At 34.7% G+C, this 15,957-nt stretch overlaps 1 protein-coding gene across 1 annotated transcript; it reads left to right on the top strand.

The window, feature by feature from the left end:
* Positions 1-35: 35 nt before the first annotated feature.
* On the top strand, positions 36-9,449 carry alkal1 (ALK and LTK ligand 1). The gene is made up of 6 exons (XM_052564020.1): positions 36-319; positions 688-954; positions 4,901-4,954; positions 6,042-6,125; positions 7,575-7,648; positions 8,792-9,449. Exons 2-5 carry the CDS (start codon positions 699-701, stop codon positions 7,637-7,639), a joined length of 459 nt encoding a protein of 152 aa, XP_052419980.1. The 5' UTR covers positions 36-319; positions 688-698; the 3' UTR covers positions 7,640-7,648; positions 8,792-9,449.
* Positions 9,450-15,957: the final 6,508 nt, after the last annotated feature.

Raw genomic sequence — 15,957 nt, forward strand, 5'->3', positions numbered from 1 at the left:
TAAACCGCAGAGAGGAGTTTTGAGACACTTTTTATAGTTATCTGAACTTCTGTGATGAATTCGAAACGAAAGGAGGGGCGAATGTCAAAGGAACTGACCACGAGTTGAGGAAAAAAAAACCTAAGGGAAAGATGTCTACATTTGCCACCCACCCGAAATCGATTGTATTACATTCAAGAAGCTTCGCACTTGACGTATAAAAACAAGACGCATGTTCTCAAGAAAGGCACGAGACAACAGGAACTGTTGGAAGATATAATTTTTTCTGACAACTTTGCGTGAACATCATTAGCGGTAGAAACCACCTACCAATATTCGCGTAAGTTTCTATGTTTGCTTACGTGAGTACATATTTTAAGATTATGGTGTATAGTGAATTGATTATTTCTCAGATTTTAAAAAGTTTAAACGTAGCCTAGACAATGAAGAATAGTTGGATTTGGGTCAGTTCACGTACATTTAGGTACCGTTGTATTATTTAGTTAGTTAGTTTTGCCTTTATTTGCAGAAAGTACAGAGTGTAAACAGGTCGAGAGATTTAGGTAGCACTCGAATTTGGATGTAATATTTACTGCATAAACACCGGACCACTGCGCCACCGCTCTGCATCTGCGTATTTTACGCACGGTCAGAACGTTTAGTACGAGGATGTAATGACTATGTTTGCTTGTTTTGTTCGTTTATCAGGCTGGAAAGCCATGAGGGCTGAGAAGAGATGGCACATATTGTTGAGTATGATTATTTTGCTCATCACCTCCAGCCAATGCATGGACAGCAAGGAGGTAAAGGAGTCGGAAAGGAAAACTCTGCTTAATCTAATCCTGCAAGTGATCGAGGACAAGCCCGCGTCCAGACGCGTCACCAGTGGCCTCTACTCTGTCTCTCATGATGTGAAGTTTTCCTCTCGTGAAAAGACTGCACATTTGCCCAAGCCGGACAACAGCAGACCAATAGGTAAGCTGATTGGAGATCAGGTGATGATACAAAAGTAATCCTGGGAATTAACTCCTTCCTATTAGTGCGAGTTTTTCGTGCATCTCAACTGCACTTTTAATGCTTTAATCACTTAATGCATGGACAACTGTTCATATTTTGCCTTACATATCTTGAGTGAATTGCAAAGACAATAACACAGCCTGTATTCTTTGAGTAAATGTAAAAAGTTCCGTAAAAAAAGGCATGAAATTGGAATAAGGGACACTTTCCTACTTTTTTTTCCCTGCAGAGTTAGATCACATAATAGTGGAATCATCAGTGTAGATCTAAGAACTGCTCAGAGACTAGTTTAAGAGCTTGAGAAATCGTGATGCTGGTGGTCATGTAGGGGAGACTGGGTATGGTTGTAACATGGGGAGAGTTGTAACAGCACCATTTCCACCTTTCAGGGATAAGCTATATGATCATTTCATTATTTACTTCCTCCCTGATCTTAAATGAATGGTTGTCAAGGCTGTGGGTATATGTGGATTTTATAAAGAAAAAAAAATATTTTGATGTAAAAATCTATTTTTGACCAAAACTATATTTCGCTTAGTACTTAAACTGTTGCAGATAAAAGCATGTAACTTACTTTAGAATAAATTGTAGATTCTCAGGCAAAATGTGATGCCGTTAAAAACCGCTTATTTCAAACCATAATGTGAATACAGCTAACTAAACACTATGGGGTGGGGTAAATTTTAGCACATTTTAGCATCCCCTAGAACTGAGAACTTAAATGTTGTCTCTATGGAGCTTTTTTGGCAGCTCAAAGCCAAAGAAAGTCTGGGTAAAATGTGCCCTATATGCAGTTTCTGGATGCACCAAGTCTGCACTCTAGGATTAAAAACATTGGTTTGTCACCATTTTGACTCTGATTTAGAAAATTAAAATATAGACACGATCTCACTCACTTTGTTTTTTTTTTTTTTTTAAGTTTGTTCTAGTAGTCTAATTTACACACACACACACTCCTGCATCAATCGGAACGTGGATTTGAGCTGTGGTCATTCATGGAAAGTACAACATCGTTTTGTATCGTTCTTTTAGATTGTTTCAATAAACCTGTTTTGAAGGAAACTTTATGAAGTGGCTACTGTTTTTGCTTCTTTTGTCTGACTGTTTAAACTTACCCCAGTATGTGTTACATCTTACCCTAGTAGTGGGGTGGATTGTAACAAGGGCACTCTATGTATTTGACATCAACTTATAAGGGCTGTGATATTCTTACAGAGGGTTGAATTGGTGCCTTTTGTAGAGAACAAATGTGGGTACTTTGTTTAAAAGTTTGATCATTCAAGCTTACAAGTTCAGCGGGTTACAGATGTTGAAACAAAAAGTGTTACAATTATACCCAGTCTACCCTAATGGTGTGTGTGTGCTGCTGATCTGCACTTTGTGAGTAACGACTTGGTTAACGCAAGTCTACCTATACCAACAAGAATGGATTGTTTTAAACAAAAGCCAGATGCCCGTCCATCTTTGTCAATTACTTTTTTTATTTCTGAGACACCATTAATAGATAAGACCCCTATAATAGATAAGAGCCCCATCTACATTTTAACTATATATTTATTCCATTGAGACATGTCTGGCTGAAATTAATGAACATTGCTTGTGTCTTTAAATTTTATTGAGATTGTTCATTCTGGAAGAATAATATGTGCTTATTTGTGTAATTTTCCCAAAAGTGTTTCCATTTGTGCTGAACTATACATGTGTCATTTGTCAGCAACTACTGAATGTTCCATGTCACATCTAGAAGCTGTCCAGCGTTTTGATGTGTTCAGAGGCATTTTAGCATGTCTGTTACTCTTGGGAATAGTTTATTACACTCAAATACAGATGACAAAGACTTGTTTTTGTGCTGTTACGTGGTTTCTTCCCTGCTGTGATACCCCATTATTTAATTTACTTAATAAACTATAAAACAAATTTAAGGAAAATTTGACAGTGCCAGTGCAAGTTTTCTGGTAGGGCTGATTCTATTTAAACGTCTTAGCCATAAAAAAAAAAAAGATTGACGTGTTGTTACACAGAATTCGGGTGCTAAAGAAAAAAATACACCCATAAACATCTGCTATTGCTGATCTGGATGACCTTTGAATGAATTCATTGCCTTTAAACTTTTGCAATGAGAATGATTCTACTCCAGCAAAAACATGCTAGTTTTGAAAACTGAGTTGATTATGGACCTTCATATAATCTAAACAGTCAACACATTGCACTGTACTGTACCCTTCTGGATAGAACAGCCCATTAGTAAAGGCAGTTAGTCATCTTATGTAAGACTCAGGTGCGACAGCATGCGTATAGACCTAGAATTATCTTGATGGGTGTTTATTAGTGCATCATCTCTATGATTTTCTTATTAAAATGCAAAATATTGGCCCTCAGTAGAAGAATCTGTGTTGACATCAAAAAGGTAGAAAGTCACTGTATTTTGAATGAATGAACTCATTCATAACACAGTGTTGGTTATCCTACATTCTGAGGCAGGTTAAAATTAGCTGCTGCATGGATTTGTGGACCTGACATTGATAGGCATTACAACTTTGCATGCAATAATCTCCTTACTCAGATAGACTGGAACTGATATGGTCTACATGTGGGGACGGTGTCCCAGGGTCGGGCGGGCCACAGATTGTACATAATTAGCAAGGACCCCAAGCCTCTAGCAGATTTACTGAGCACTGGATTATCAATCTGGGATTGCATTTTACATCTATGCTTTAAATGGCTGCCCGTCTTTCTTACGTCAAGCTTGTAGTCACCACAGTAAAACACATGGTGTATATGACCGTAATCAGTTATATCATCATCTTACAAGGGGAAGATTTCCAAGAGGTTGTTGCATGTTTGTACACTGCAGGCATTTATGAGTTTGAGATCTGACAAACTGCTAACAGTGTTTACAAGACTATTAACAAACTGTCTGTAAATTCATCATTAATTGCGGGCTGATGCAAACTGAAGTCATGTTTTCAGTTTCGCAGAACCTTTGGGAAGGTTGTCAACAAAATAAATGGTTTATGAAGAATGTCTTTATTAAAATATCAATAGAAGTCAGTGGTATGATAGCGAAGTAAGCAGACTTACAAATGACTTCATGCCATGTGCTAGACAGTGTTTCCGGTGACTAAGCTGGACGCAAGCTGATGACATAATCACTCCCCAGCTAAATCACATTCATTAATACACAGTTATTGGTTATACTGCACAAAGTTGTCTCTTTGTAAGGTTTCTTTTGTAATACTCACTATTAACTCAGAACAGAACTCTCAGTTTTTTATATACTGGCAGTACATTTCTATAAAACATTTTTTCCACTTGGCAAAGGCTTTGTGTTTTTCAGCTCATTAAACACTTACCCAAAGGGATACTTGAGTAGTTTCAGTTTTATTTTGTTATACATATAAAACAAACTTAAAATTGCAATTGGCTATCAAAAATATTACACTAATGAAAGAAGTATTTATATATAAAAAAAAAAATAATAATAACAGCGTATCCATTTTGATTTTGAAGACACAAATTATAGTGGAATATCTGATAATATGTCCAGTCAGGGACAGATTTCTCCACAAAAATACATAGCCTTTTCCCATTTTCATCCATCCAACCAACCTCAAGCTAAATGCAGCAATAACAGCTTCTATTTTTCTCAAACTGCTTCAGTTTGAGAGAAGGATACTTTTAGTCTGTTTTGTTCACCCACAGTGTCGATTGTTTATTTCAGTTTATTTAAGAATGGTCAAATTTCTAATTAATACCCAGTGTTATACTGTATGAGTTAAAAGAACACAATTATGGTTTTTATATCGATGAAGGGGTATATTTACAAGCTTTTGAGTCACATTGATTAGGCTGGGTACGGTGGTGGCAAAAACATTAACACTGCCTTATTGTCTTTTTGTTTCAGAGGTTGTCCCAAGAGACATAAGTGTGAAAGACAGATTTATAGAACATTTTACAGGTAAACAAAAACCCATTTCAATATGTTTCATCTTTCTTGCAGTATTAAATATTTCAAGCAGCCCTCTAGATGAGGTCTAGATGTGTGGCTATGTATGTTCAGAATAGTGTACACTCTTACTCTTGCTGCAGTATATAATATGAATAATATAGAGTGCATGCACAGTGTGTGGAATTAATTTTTCTTATGACCTACTACTTGCTATGTTTACTTACAATATTGTATACTACAATGTAGTGCATTCTACCTGACCTTCCATTTCCAGTGTCAGGAGTGAAACAGAAGTACAGTAATATCTATTTCTTGACTCATTTCATTTGACTGCCAAAAATAAAAGCCATTTTACAAAACTGGGTTATGAAAAAAGATAATAACCAGACACCTTTCAATGACCCGAGTCTAACTTGATGAGGTCATGTGACAAAAATGTAGCATTCTGTTTAAAATGATGATTGTGGAATAACACCAACTGTCTCACTTGCTATTTTTAAAAAGCAGAATGCAATATATACTGTGCAGTATTGAGTAGCCATTCTGAATACATCCTTTGTTTTCATTTTCATTCTAGGCATAATCTGAAATTTGTCTCATTACAAATGAGCAGTTTTCATCCTGTAAAACATATTAAGGCCAGTCAAATAAATTAAGCCTGCAGTAGATTAATTTACTGTAGTTAAATTGTTTTTACAGCCTCTGGGTTGTGAAATACTCCAGCCAACTGTTGTTAGGAAAAGCACTTTTAAGATGATTATTCATTGCCGAATCTTTGTTCACCTACGATAATTAGGGTGAAAATGTGTTATCCAGAAGCTCACACAATAAAACTTTGTAAGAGCTTTGCCAGAATAAGAATCACTACGTCTCTCCCTTTGTGATAGAATGTCAATTGTTAGCATGTGCTAATTCTCTAGTTTTTGCACAAGCGAAAAGGTTACAGTAACTTTACCATTTTCTTTGTACAAGTTTGTAAGATTAGACATAATGCTTAAGCAGACATTTTGAAATTAAAAGCCAGATGACTTCATTCATCGGAGTAATTAATCTATAAAATGCTAAATTGATGATTGAAACCTTTTTTTGTTTCAAGCAGGACCAGTCAAGTTTCCATCTGAATGCAGGACACATTTCCATAGAATTTATCACAATACAAAGGAATGTTCCAGACCATCATGTACGTATATCTTTTAACTAAGAAATAGTTCACCCGAAAATTAAAAAGTTGTTTTAATATATATCTTCATTTTGGGGTGAACTATCACTTTAAAGATTTTCCCCTGTAGTTTCAAATTAGAATTATGTTATGATCTTAGTTGATTTTTGTATTATGCTGCTTATATGTTTATGCTTGTTTATGTTGTAAAGACTTTAGAAATGCTGCTTATGTTTCTATTTTTCTAAAGTAAAAAATAAAACATTTTGACAGGGCGTTACACCACAGTGAAAATGCTCCTCCACCCTTAGTCCTCATGGACTTCATAGTGTTCAGGAGAGGTTTTGAGTTTTCCATTAAATAACGCTTATCTAAAGGCGCAGCTAAAGTTTTACTCTGTATAGAGAGTATAAATGTCAAAACGAATCAAGTCTCCTTTTCTACAGGCGTACTACGTTTTACATTTTATCAGATAAAAGAGAAACCAGCTTCCCATAGTGACGATCAGATTTATATTTTGGGTCACAACAGATGCCTGTTTCCTCTAGACATTGGCCCGTTCAAGTGTTTTGTTTTATTTTTCTTGAGTAAAAACACTTGTGTGTTAGTGGCCAGCGAAGTTTTGTGAACTTGCCTCTCGACCCTCCTCTGCGGTTCTCAGTAGAGAAGGAAGAGTTGTGAAATTCAACCTGAGAAACTGTGGATATTTCTCTTCTAAATCAGGATCTATGAATTATTGCAAGTAGTAGTAGTAAAGAAAGTGCAGCATGCATATGACGAGGAGATATTTTTTTCATACAATGGTCTTTTTAAACATGCAAATCTGAACAGGTGTATGTGAGTATTTGGCAGCCACGAGGAACGCTGGGAATGGCAAATGTACAATATTTCATACGTAAATCAGAGTTTCTGTCTTCCAGAGCATTTTTATGACATAAATGCTCCCTAAACTGCAGTAAACTTAACACAAGATACGTTTACATGTATGGCAACGGCGAATCCAAAGCCGTTCCACGCCATATACTTTCAAGATACTTTGTAGTGTTTGAGTTCTGCTTTGACAGTCTCACTTTTAAACAGGATGGAGGGAAACGTGCCAGTACCTTCAGAGAAAATGACGGCAACGTGCTTGGAACAGGACAGCAATGGGATGTTCAGACTTCACAAACACCATTAAGGGTGGAAGCATGTGGTGCTTGAACCCACACAGTCATTTTAGGCCATCAAGTACATTACTGGGGCAGAGATGAAGCTATTTACAGGGATCCATCTAACCCTTAGCCATGTTCATAGTCTATACGTCACCCCGTGATGGCATGAGAGCTCCACTTAAAACTGAATTTCATCAGTGCGTTTGAAGTGGTGACGTGTGCTTCATGTCACACAGCACAAGCCAGAGTGTCAGCGTCTGTTTAACATTGTGAAAGCGAAAATTCCTTGTTTTCATTTCTTTTGTCTTGTCCTCAACAGATTATAAAAGATGTGCACGATTGCTAACAAGGCTAGCTATGAGTCCCCTTTGCACACAATCATAGAAACCGCATGTAAGTATAAAGCTGTTGTAATACATGTAAATATGAGTATTAACTATTATGCGTTTGTGTGTATTTATTATTGTCTGAAACAAGAAAACTGCAAGATTTGTAACATGATAGCCAAGCCTGCTCCCGGTTACTGTTGGGAAAGTTTTGCATGTTTCTTTAACTGAAACCTTAGAAGAAACATTGAGTAAGATATAATGTCAGTTTAATCATGGCCATCTGGTACATTCTGAGGCATGCAGTTAATGCACGGTTCACACAGGCAGAATACAACTTCCAGAGAGTCACATTTATATTCCACTTGCAAATTTGCATTGTAACTAGGAACTGATCACTTTGAAGTAATTATATATAAAGTCATGGAACAAAGTCTCTCAAGAGTCCATGTTCTGCCAATTCAAATTTAAATGTATAAAGTCTTAAAGAAACTTTTAAGAAAAAGATTTTGTTATGTCTTTATTTCTGTATAATTGATAAGAAAAGCAATGCACACGCTTGGATCTAGCGGACTTTTCCTGTCCTGTGATATTTTTGTTGCAGTAATGCATTTTTTTCTGATAGATCAAATAATTGCATATTAGATTGTGTAATAAAGTGATTAAAAAAACATTCTTGGCAAGTCAATCAGAGCTCACGTGTCAGAGAATCAAACATTACTCATTTAATTCCTAGAAACATATTCAGAATAGTTCCCCACCAAACTGTGATGCTGGATTCAGTCTGTGCTGTGACATCATCAGCTGGAATGAGACATTCAAAGAACCTGTTAGTGAAAGGTGAAAGAATCCATTACCAATCCGAATGTCAAATGATGGGGCTGGTGAATTATGGTGGGTTTATTAGCTTATGATTTCTCTCGCTCAGACTGGTTTTCCTCTGAATCAATTAGAAATGCTTAAATTGCCTTTTATGATGTGAATAAGTGATTTCCATTGAAGTGGAGAGTAATTCATTCAAGTCTGAAGTTCATTGTTTCTGTGTATGACAGGTTGAGCTGGTTAAAGAACTTAATTTTGTACACTGTCTTCCTCATACTTTTTTCCAACTGTAACCGAATCCTAAAAGTATTGATTGAAAATATAATGGAAATTTGAATATGATTAAATATTAAGCTGATAATTCTATTCAATTCTTTATGTGTCGCAGGTCCTGAGGATTTAAACGAAGAAACTCCAGAGATGTTGGAGTACATTTTTTCCAAGGAAGTGCCTTCAAATCACTGCAATTAACTGTCTTTTTTTTCCACGTCATTTCCATTTCCAAAGTATAGTACAAGTTTTTTTTTTTTTTTGCTTATGTTTATTTTTAAGTTATGTTTGTTTTAAAATGCTCTTAAAATATAGTCTTGTTTAATAGCTTTGCTTTTTATGTTATGAGTTTTAAAGAAAGTATTATTTATCTTTGCAGCCAATTATTTATTTAAATGATATGTAAATATTCCGTCCTGATTGATTTGAATATGTATCTCATTAAGCCACCATTACTCAAATATATTTCTGTTCCAAATATATTATTTCAAATCTAAACATTTTATTTAATTCCTTACACTTTAAAAAAAGGATTGTAAAATATCTTACCATGCTGTCTTTCCCATGATATCTACCATTGGCACTTATTGAAATTCAAATGATGATTTATTTCGAATTATAAAAACACATTGTTTGATAACAATGGTAATATTGCACTGATGCTTTGAAAGAATAAAAACATTCAAGCACAATATTTGATTTCCTGTTTTTTCTTCTTCTTTTTTTTCTTTTTATGAATTCAAATTTTATTAAAATATTAATTCTAAAACTGTTTGATCTGATGATATATTTCTCTAAAGCATTCCTGTGGCTGAGAATAAATGACTCGAGCATGCAAACATATTTTGGTTTTCTTTTAGCTTATTTTGTTGGATGATTGATTGGAATATGGGTTGTCAGCTATTATGAAATCTGCTCCATTCCAGTAATTGAGCAGATTTCATAACAGCTAACAACCCATTTCTCCTGTATCAGGGGGAATATAAGTTTATAAATCTCAAAAAATATCACATGCATATATCCCAACGTTGGGCACCAAGTCTCTGTCACCCTTCAATGTCTTGTTTGACTTAATTGCGTACATGCTTGTATAATACTTCTTTATATGTGCTGTCATGCAATTTGATTTGCACCTTTATTTTTACTTTATGTATGTATTTATTTTTAGAGTAGAGATCAGTTCAGAGTCATAGCTCTGTAATTGTTTATCGGGATTTCGAGAGTTGCTTAGCTTGACTTTGTCTTGGATTAAATTAAATTATTTGTTTGTTTTCAACAGCTTTGCAGAAACAACATCGCTACAGTGTGGCTTTTTTAGCAATGGAGTTGACTCCATATGAGAAAGTCTTAAAAGTAAAGCACACAAACAAGAACGGACCCTTTCAAACGAGCAAATAAACAGAATATTCACTCTTGGAGATCCTGTTCTTGTTTTAGAAATGACAAACATTTTGTCTTCCTCTTCTGTTGGTTTTACTTAAACGATGCAAATGAGATTCTTTTGAGATCCACTAAAACTGTGGCTTTATCTATATCTCCATCTTAATCAAATATTTCCCTGATCTGATCTGGATGGTTATTAACACAAACATGAAATGTGGCCTTGAGCTGTGTTTAATTGTTGTTTAGAGTGTGACATAAACATATTAAAGCGACCACTTGAATCCTGCGCCAAAACTCACAGTTTTACAAGTTCTCACGCCAGAATGTCTCTGAAAACTTAGCAAAATAACTAGTGTGGCAAATGTACGACAGGATCTTGCTTATCAGACATATTTGTCTTTCATTCTGTCTAAAAGGGTCATATATTGCATATTTTTTAGGGTGAATTTGGGTAATCTGGGACACCTAAACCCCAGTGTGTTTATTTCCCGTTCTAACCGAATTTAGTCAACAGGACTTTTACTATTCTGTTCCCTCAGGTTCATTTAGAATGCTAGATTTTTCTTTCTTTCATTTTTCAAGTTTTTAATTAACATTTTGCACTCTCTCTCTGACCCTAAAATGACGTAAACTGAAAATGTTTATATTTTCTGGCTGCTGTGCCTTTAAGACTCCTATATGTAAACACTACTTTGCATGTGCAATGAGTAAAAGCAGACGTAATTGACGTGTAATGTGAATTTTCTAATTAATTAATCTAGCCTATATATGACGTCAGAAAGTTTCTTTTTTGCAGATTTGTATAGGCCTATCAATAAATAGTACTTTTTCATTTTGGAAGCAAGCTTCTAAATATTGCAATCAAAAGATTAGCTTGATTCTTCATGATATGACCCCTTTTAAGTGTTCTTAATAAACCAAAACCCCCTCCACAGATTTTGATGAATGTGAAATCATGAACGTTTTACGTCGTTGACGCCACTAGCTTTCTGTCAAAAAATGGGATTCTCGCTCGAGCGCTCCTCAGTGAAAATCTGGGAAAGTAATACCAGGAAATCATTTTCCTTCACCATTCATCATTGTTATCTCGTGTGACATGGTTTGAGTGGTTTTTAGAGCCTTCTATGAAATAGCAGTTGGCTTTACTGCTCTAGAGGGAATATAAATCCTCAGACATGGTGACTTTAAAAGTCTGGCAACAAACGATTCAGCCACTATTTAAAAAAAATCTTCAGATGCATCCCTCGCTAACTCACTGCTTGCGTCGTAAGTAAGACTCTGTCTGAAAGCATCAATACATCACTTCAGACTGAGATTATTGCGGAGTCAAAATGGCAGGTATCTTGGGATTTCACAAACAGTCTAATTTGATTCGGATGCTATAAATAAGGTGGGTCCACTGAGGCCGATACAGAGCCTTCTTCTCATCAGGTGGGCATAAACAGTCTATCGTGATCGAAACGGGATATCACTTATCACAAAGACAAACAGCGGAGATTAAAGAACGAGACAGAAGACGCACAAGGGAGGATATGTGGGAGGGTTCTAACACAATTACACCCAAACACACAATCCTCCAGTTACCGGCAAGCTGTCTAACAAAGGCATTCAGAGTTCTTCATCACTGAACCGAAGAGCCCTGGCTCCATTCATGAAGTGATGAATTGGAGAGACTTTTGGTCCAATTGTTTCCCTGGTTGGTCATGATTCTTGACCGCATCTTCAGTGTCTCACCAGAGAGTGATGTGGACGTGTCTGTTAAAAGATCCAAACCTATTGACTTCACATAGTCGTTTGTGTGTAAATACATCATGTGTGATTCATATTCACACATTAAAATATTTAGGCTGTATTTAAAATTTGGCTGATTCAAAGTTAGGGGCTGAACATTCTGCATAACATTCAAACGTGTTCAGTGGCCTAAGTCTATGAGGCACTTTCCATGAAAATGACGTAGACTAATGCCTAAAATAGGACTTTTTAAAAATGAGGGATAGCCTGCTTTTATCTTTTCCTGCAAATCAGTGAAAAAGGATGCTTAACCTTTATAAATGTTGACTGTCTGTTCCAGGAGGTCAAACTAAGTATGTAAGTGTTTGTTTTCTACTAATACTTTGGGGTTTCAAACTGGATGTGAATACCAGACGGAACATATAAAAAAATTATACAAAGTTAGCTGGGGCTAGCTAGCTTGACATCAAATGTTGATTTGTGTGTGATATATATCCAATCAATAAATAATAATAATCTTAGTGAATGCAATCATAAGTTGTTGTTGTTGTTGTTTTTGCAAATAAAGAAAGAAATTAGGTAGATAGATAGATAGATAGATAGATAGATAGATAGATAGATAGATAGATAGATAGATAGATAGATAGATAGATAGATAGATAGATAGATAGATAGATAGATAGATAGATAGACAAAATAAATGCAGTTCTTTTGAACTTTCACTTCATAAAAGGATCCTGAAAAAGTCTCATAGTTTCCAAAAATCAATAAATCAATTTCTGAATCATGTGACAGTATCTATGTATTCTACATCATACATACATACATACATACAAAAAGTAAAAATACTGAACTGAACAACTGCTGCACTCAAAATAATGATAATAGAAACCAGTCTGACATGAAATGATTCTTCAGAAAAAAGGACGAGGAAAGGAAAGGATGCTTGTACTGAAATGAAACATGACGTACTCCATAATTTTGCCTCTGAGGCAACACTTTGCAAAGTAAACATTTTAATCCCATTAGAAGATCCTGAGGGGCCCTGTCCTGTTATTTATAGCTGATTCCATATTCTTTTCAAACCCACACATCTCATCCTGAAAGATCCTTGATCTATTTTGTGTGGTCTTACGATTTATGGTTCATTTTTGTGTTTGCCAGTTTATGACTAACTCCAATTTAGGAGAAATACAAAACATGAATATGAATTAGCTGACACTCAATTCAATACCACCCAGACAAATACTTTGACATGTGAAGTGGAAGATCTTACAGTCAGGATGTCATTTAATTAATTCAGCACTTGACTTGGGTTGCCATTCAGTGGCATTAGTATTTAAACTTTTTTCTTGATGTTCAGTAGGGGCCTCAGGTTTTATTGGCCCCAAAGTGCATGCACATGACTACCAAAAAAGAAAGGACTTTCTCCTCAGGACATGTGTTATTTGTGAGGTTTCCAGATCTTCCTTTCCTCCTTCCTGACATGTCACAGGAATCTTTCACCACCTCCACTTATTTTGCGCCTGTTGGCTTGTGATACTCAGGCATGAATGAAAAGAGACAGGTGATGTCAGTATTCTTCATCCATGAAGACATAATGGCAACAAGGCAATTTTGGGAGCAAACTCTTAACACTAAATATATCCAATTTATTTTGCAGTGCGGAAGTAAGCTGGACACATTTAACTATTCAAAATCTGTATTGGTCCATCTCATATAACTTTATTTATATTTTTACACAATTTTGAAGTGTAAGATGGATGCATTTTTCTCAGTCTTGTTACCAAAACTCTGTCTTTTAAAAAGCATGTTTACAAATATCTCAACAAAGTCCTTCATTGCCCCCTCAGGCAGGTGTTTGTTTCAAATACATTTACATTATTTTTCTAATACAAAAATCACTCACTATTTATCTAAACAGAGTGTATTTTTCTAAAGTACACGAACCCATTTTTTTTTATTTTAAAGGTGATTCAAACCTCAAGTTTATCAATTTTCTATGATGCTATTTATTAATGGTTGAATTATGGACCAAACTTATTAAAAAAATAAATATTTAAATAAAAAAAAACTATTTAGTAATAGGAATGAAACTGGGTAACAGGAATGAGTGTCCACTATATTAGTATTCAGATTTGACTACATATGTGAGGTATTAATGCCCACACCGATATAGTGAAAGTGTTGAACACTGACTATAGAGCTAACCTTACTGTTAAAAAAAAAAAGAAAAAAAAAGGGACAAATCATGTTTTTATTTGATTCTCTAGGGTTATGTTTAGGTGTAGAGGATGGGTTATGAGATGAGATATAAATAACGAAAAAAGATTAAATATTAAATAAAAATTGATATATTAAATATCTTCAGTTTTTCTGAGAATATTGTTTTCTTATAGTGCAGCTCACACTCAAACGCCATTCCATATGAGTTTACATAATTGCCACAGAACAGAAATTTCAAGTACATTTTCTGTCATACTTGCAGGAATTTAATATAAAACAACAATGCAGGAACAACCACAGGGTAAAAGCATTGTCTTAGTGCAGATAGAAAGCCAAAACGTTGAAAAAGATGGCTAATATTTACATTTACATTAATAAATCTGATGACACTACTCACTCCTGTTACTTCTACTCAGTTACCATATAGTATAGGATGAGTATATGAGTAACAGAAACTGAAAGTAACAAGATTGAGATTTTAGGATACAATTAGCAAATACATATAATCTAGCCATATGGAGTACATGCACATTTTATGAGAATATTCAGCAAATTATAGTAATTCACCAAAGATTTGTATTTTTAAAAACAAGTAACATCCAAGAAATAATTTAGGTAACAGGAGAGTATATTTATAATGACGCTCCCAGCCACCATTACAATATCATGAAATATACATAAAAGAAAATAAGACCACATGTTTTTTGTCTTTTCATTGCCTTCAGAAGATCCAGATGTTGCAATATCATGTGTGTCTTGTGGAATTTTCCTAGTTGTTCAGAGAGGGGAGTGTGTGAGGGTAACAGGACTGAGTGAAAACCTGGGGACTTGACTAAAATGTGTATTTTATCCAAAATATTATACAATTATTTTTCATTTATTTTTGTATTTAAGTAAGTGTCCTGCACCTTAATCTAACTGCAAAGTTATAATATATAATTAATAAAATTATTAAAAACTACCTAAAACACTGAAAATATAGCATTTGTAAATGTCCCCAGTGTCTAACGTTACATTTTAACATGAAATATAATGTTGAAAGTAACTGTTCTTCAGAAATCTTTTTTTTTTTTTTAGCATTTTTTTGTACCTCCATATCCAATCTGTGCTTTAATAACTGTCACCCCGTCCTGAATACGGGACGCCTATGTTTACTCCACTATATTACAATCAAATCTAATCTAATCTTGACAAACTATATATCGTTGGAAAGGTCTAAGACTCCCGAATATATATTTTACCAATGTTTTTTGTAAAAAATTATGTAGGAAAATAATAGATCAATTTATGACAAGGGTGCACCCTCAGAAATCTACATTATATCAGGAGTTTTGAACTTTTTAGAAATCATCAGAAGTTATATATCGACTGAAAACTTAAAATTTAAAAAAATCATCCTTTAAAACCCATTTTAAAATCAGACATTGCATTACCATGTAAATGGTACATCAATATCATGTTACAAAATGTTTTCAGTCATGAATTATACAAATGTAGGTTTGTATCATGCACATTCAAGTCTATCTTCAAAAACGTGAGTGACAGTTAAGGGTTAATAATAAAATGCATTTATAGTTAATAAAATTTTATGCATGTTTGTACCTATAATGTCCTAGGAACAGAAATGGCACCAATTTGGTGGAATGGCCCATTTTCTATGAATGTATGTGACTTCTGGTTCCAATGATAAATAATATAATCATTAAAAAAAAAACAAGCAGCATAGCAGACTGAATTTGTTCAGCTAAAATAACTGGAAACCGATGACACCGGAAGTCTCGTGGACATTCAACTTACAAATACCTTTTGCTTTATAAATAAGGTTGGTATATGCCCTTAAGGAAATTAAAATAATAAAATGTACATAGATCATAAAAGGCTCTTAAATATCAGAAACAACTGATAAAAGCAGAACACATAATATTGAGTCTACCATTGACAGGA

Source organism: Carassius gibelio, chromosome B8 (assembly GCF_023724105.1).
Source record: "Carassius gibelio isolate Cgi1373 ecotype wild population from Czech Republic chromosome B8, carGib1.2-hapl.c, whole genome shotgun sequence".
Classification (NCBI taxonomy): domain Eukaryota; kingdom Metazoa; phylum Chordata; class Actinopteri; order Cypriniformes; family Cyprinidae; genus Carassius; species Carassius gibelio.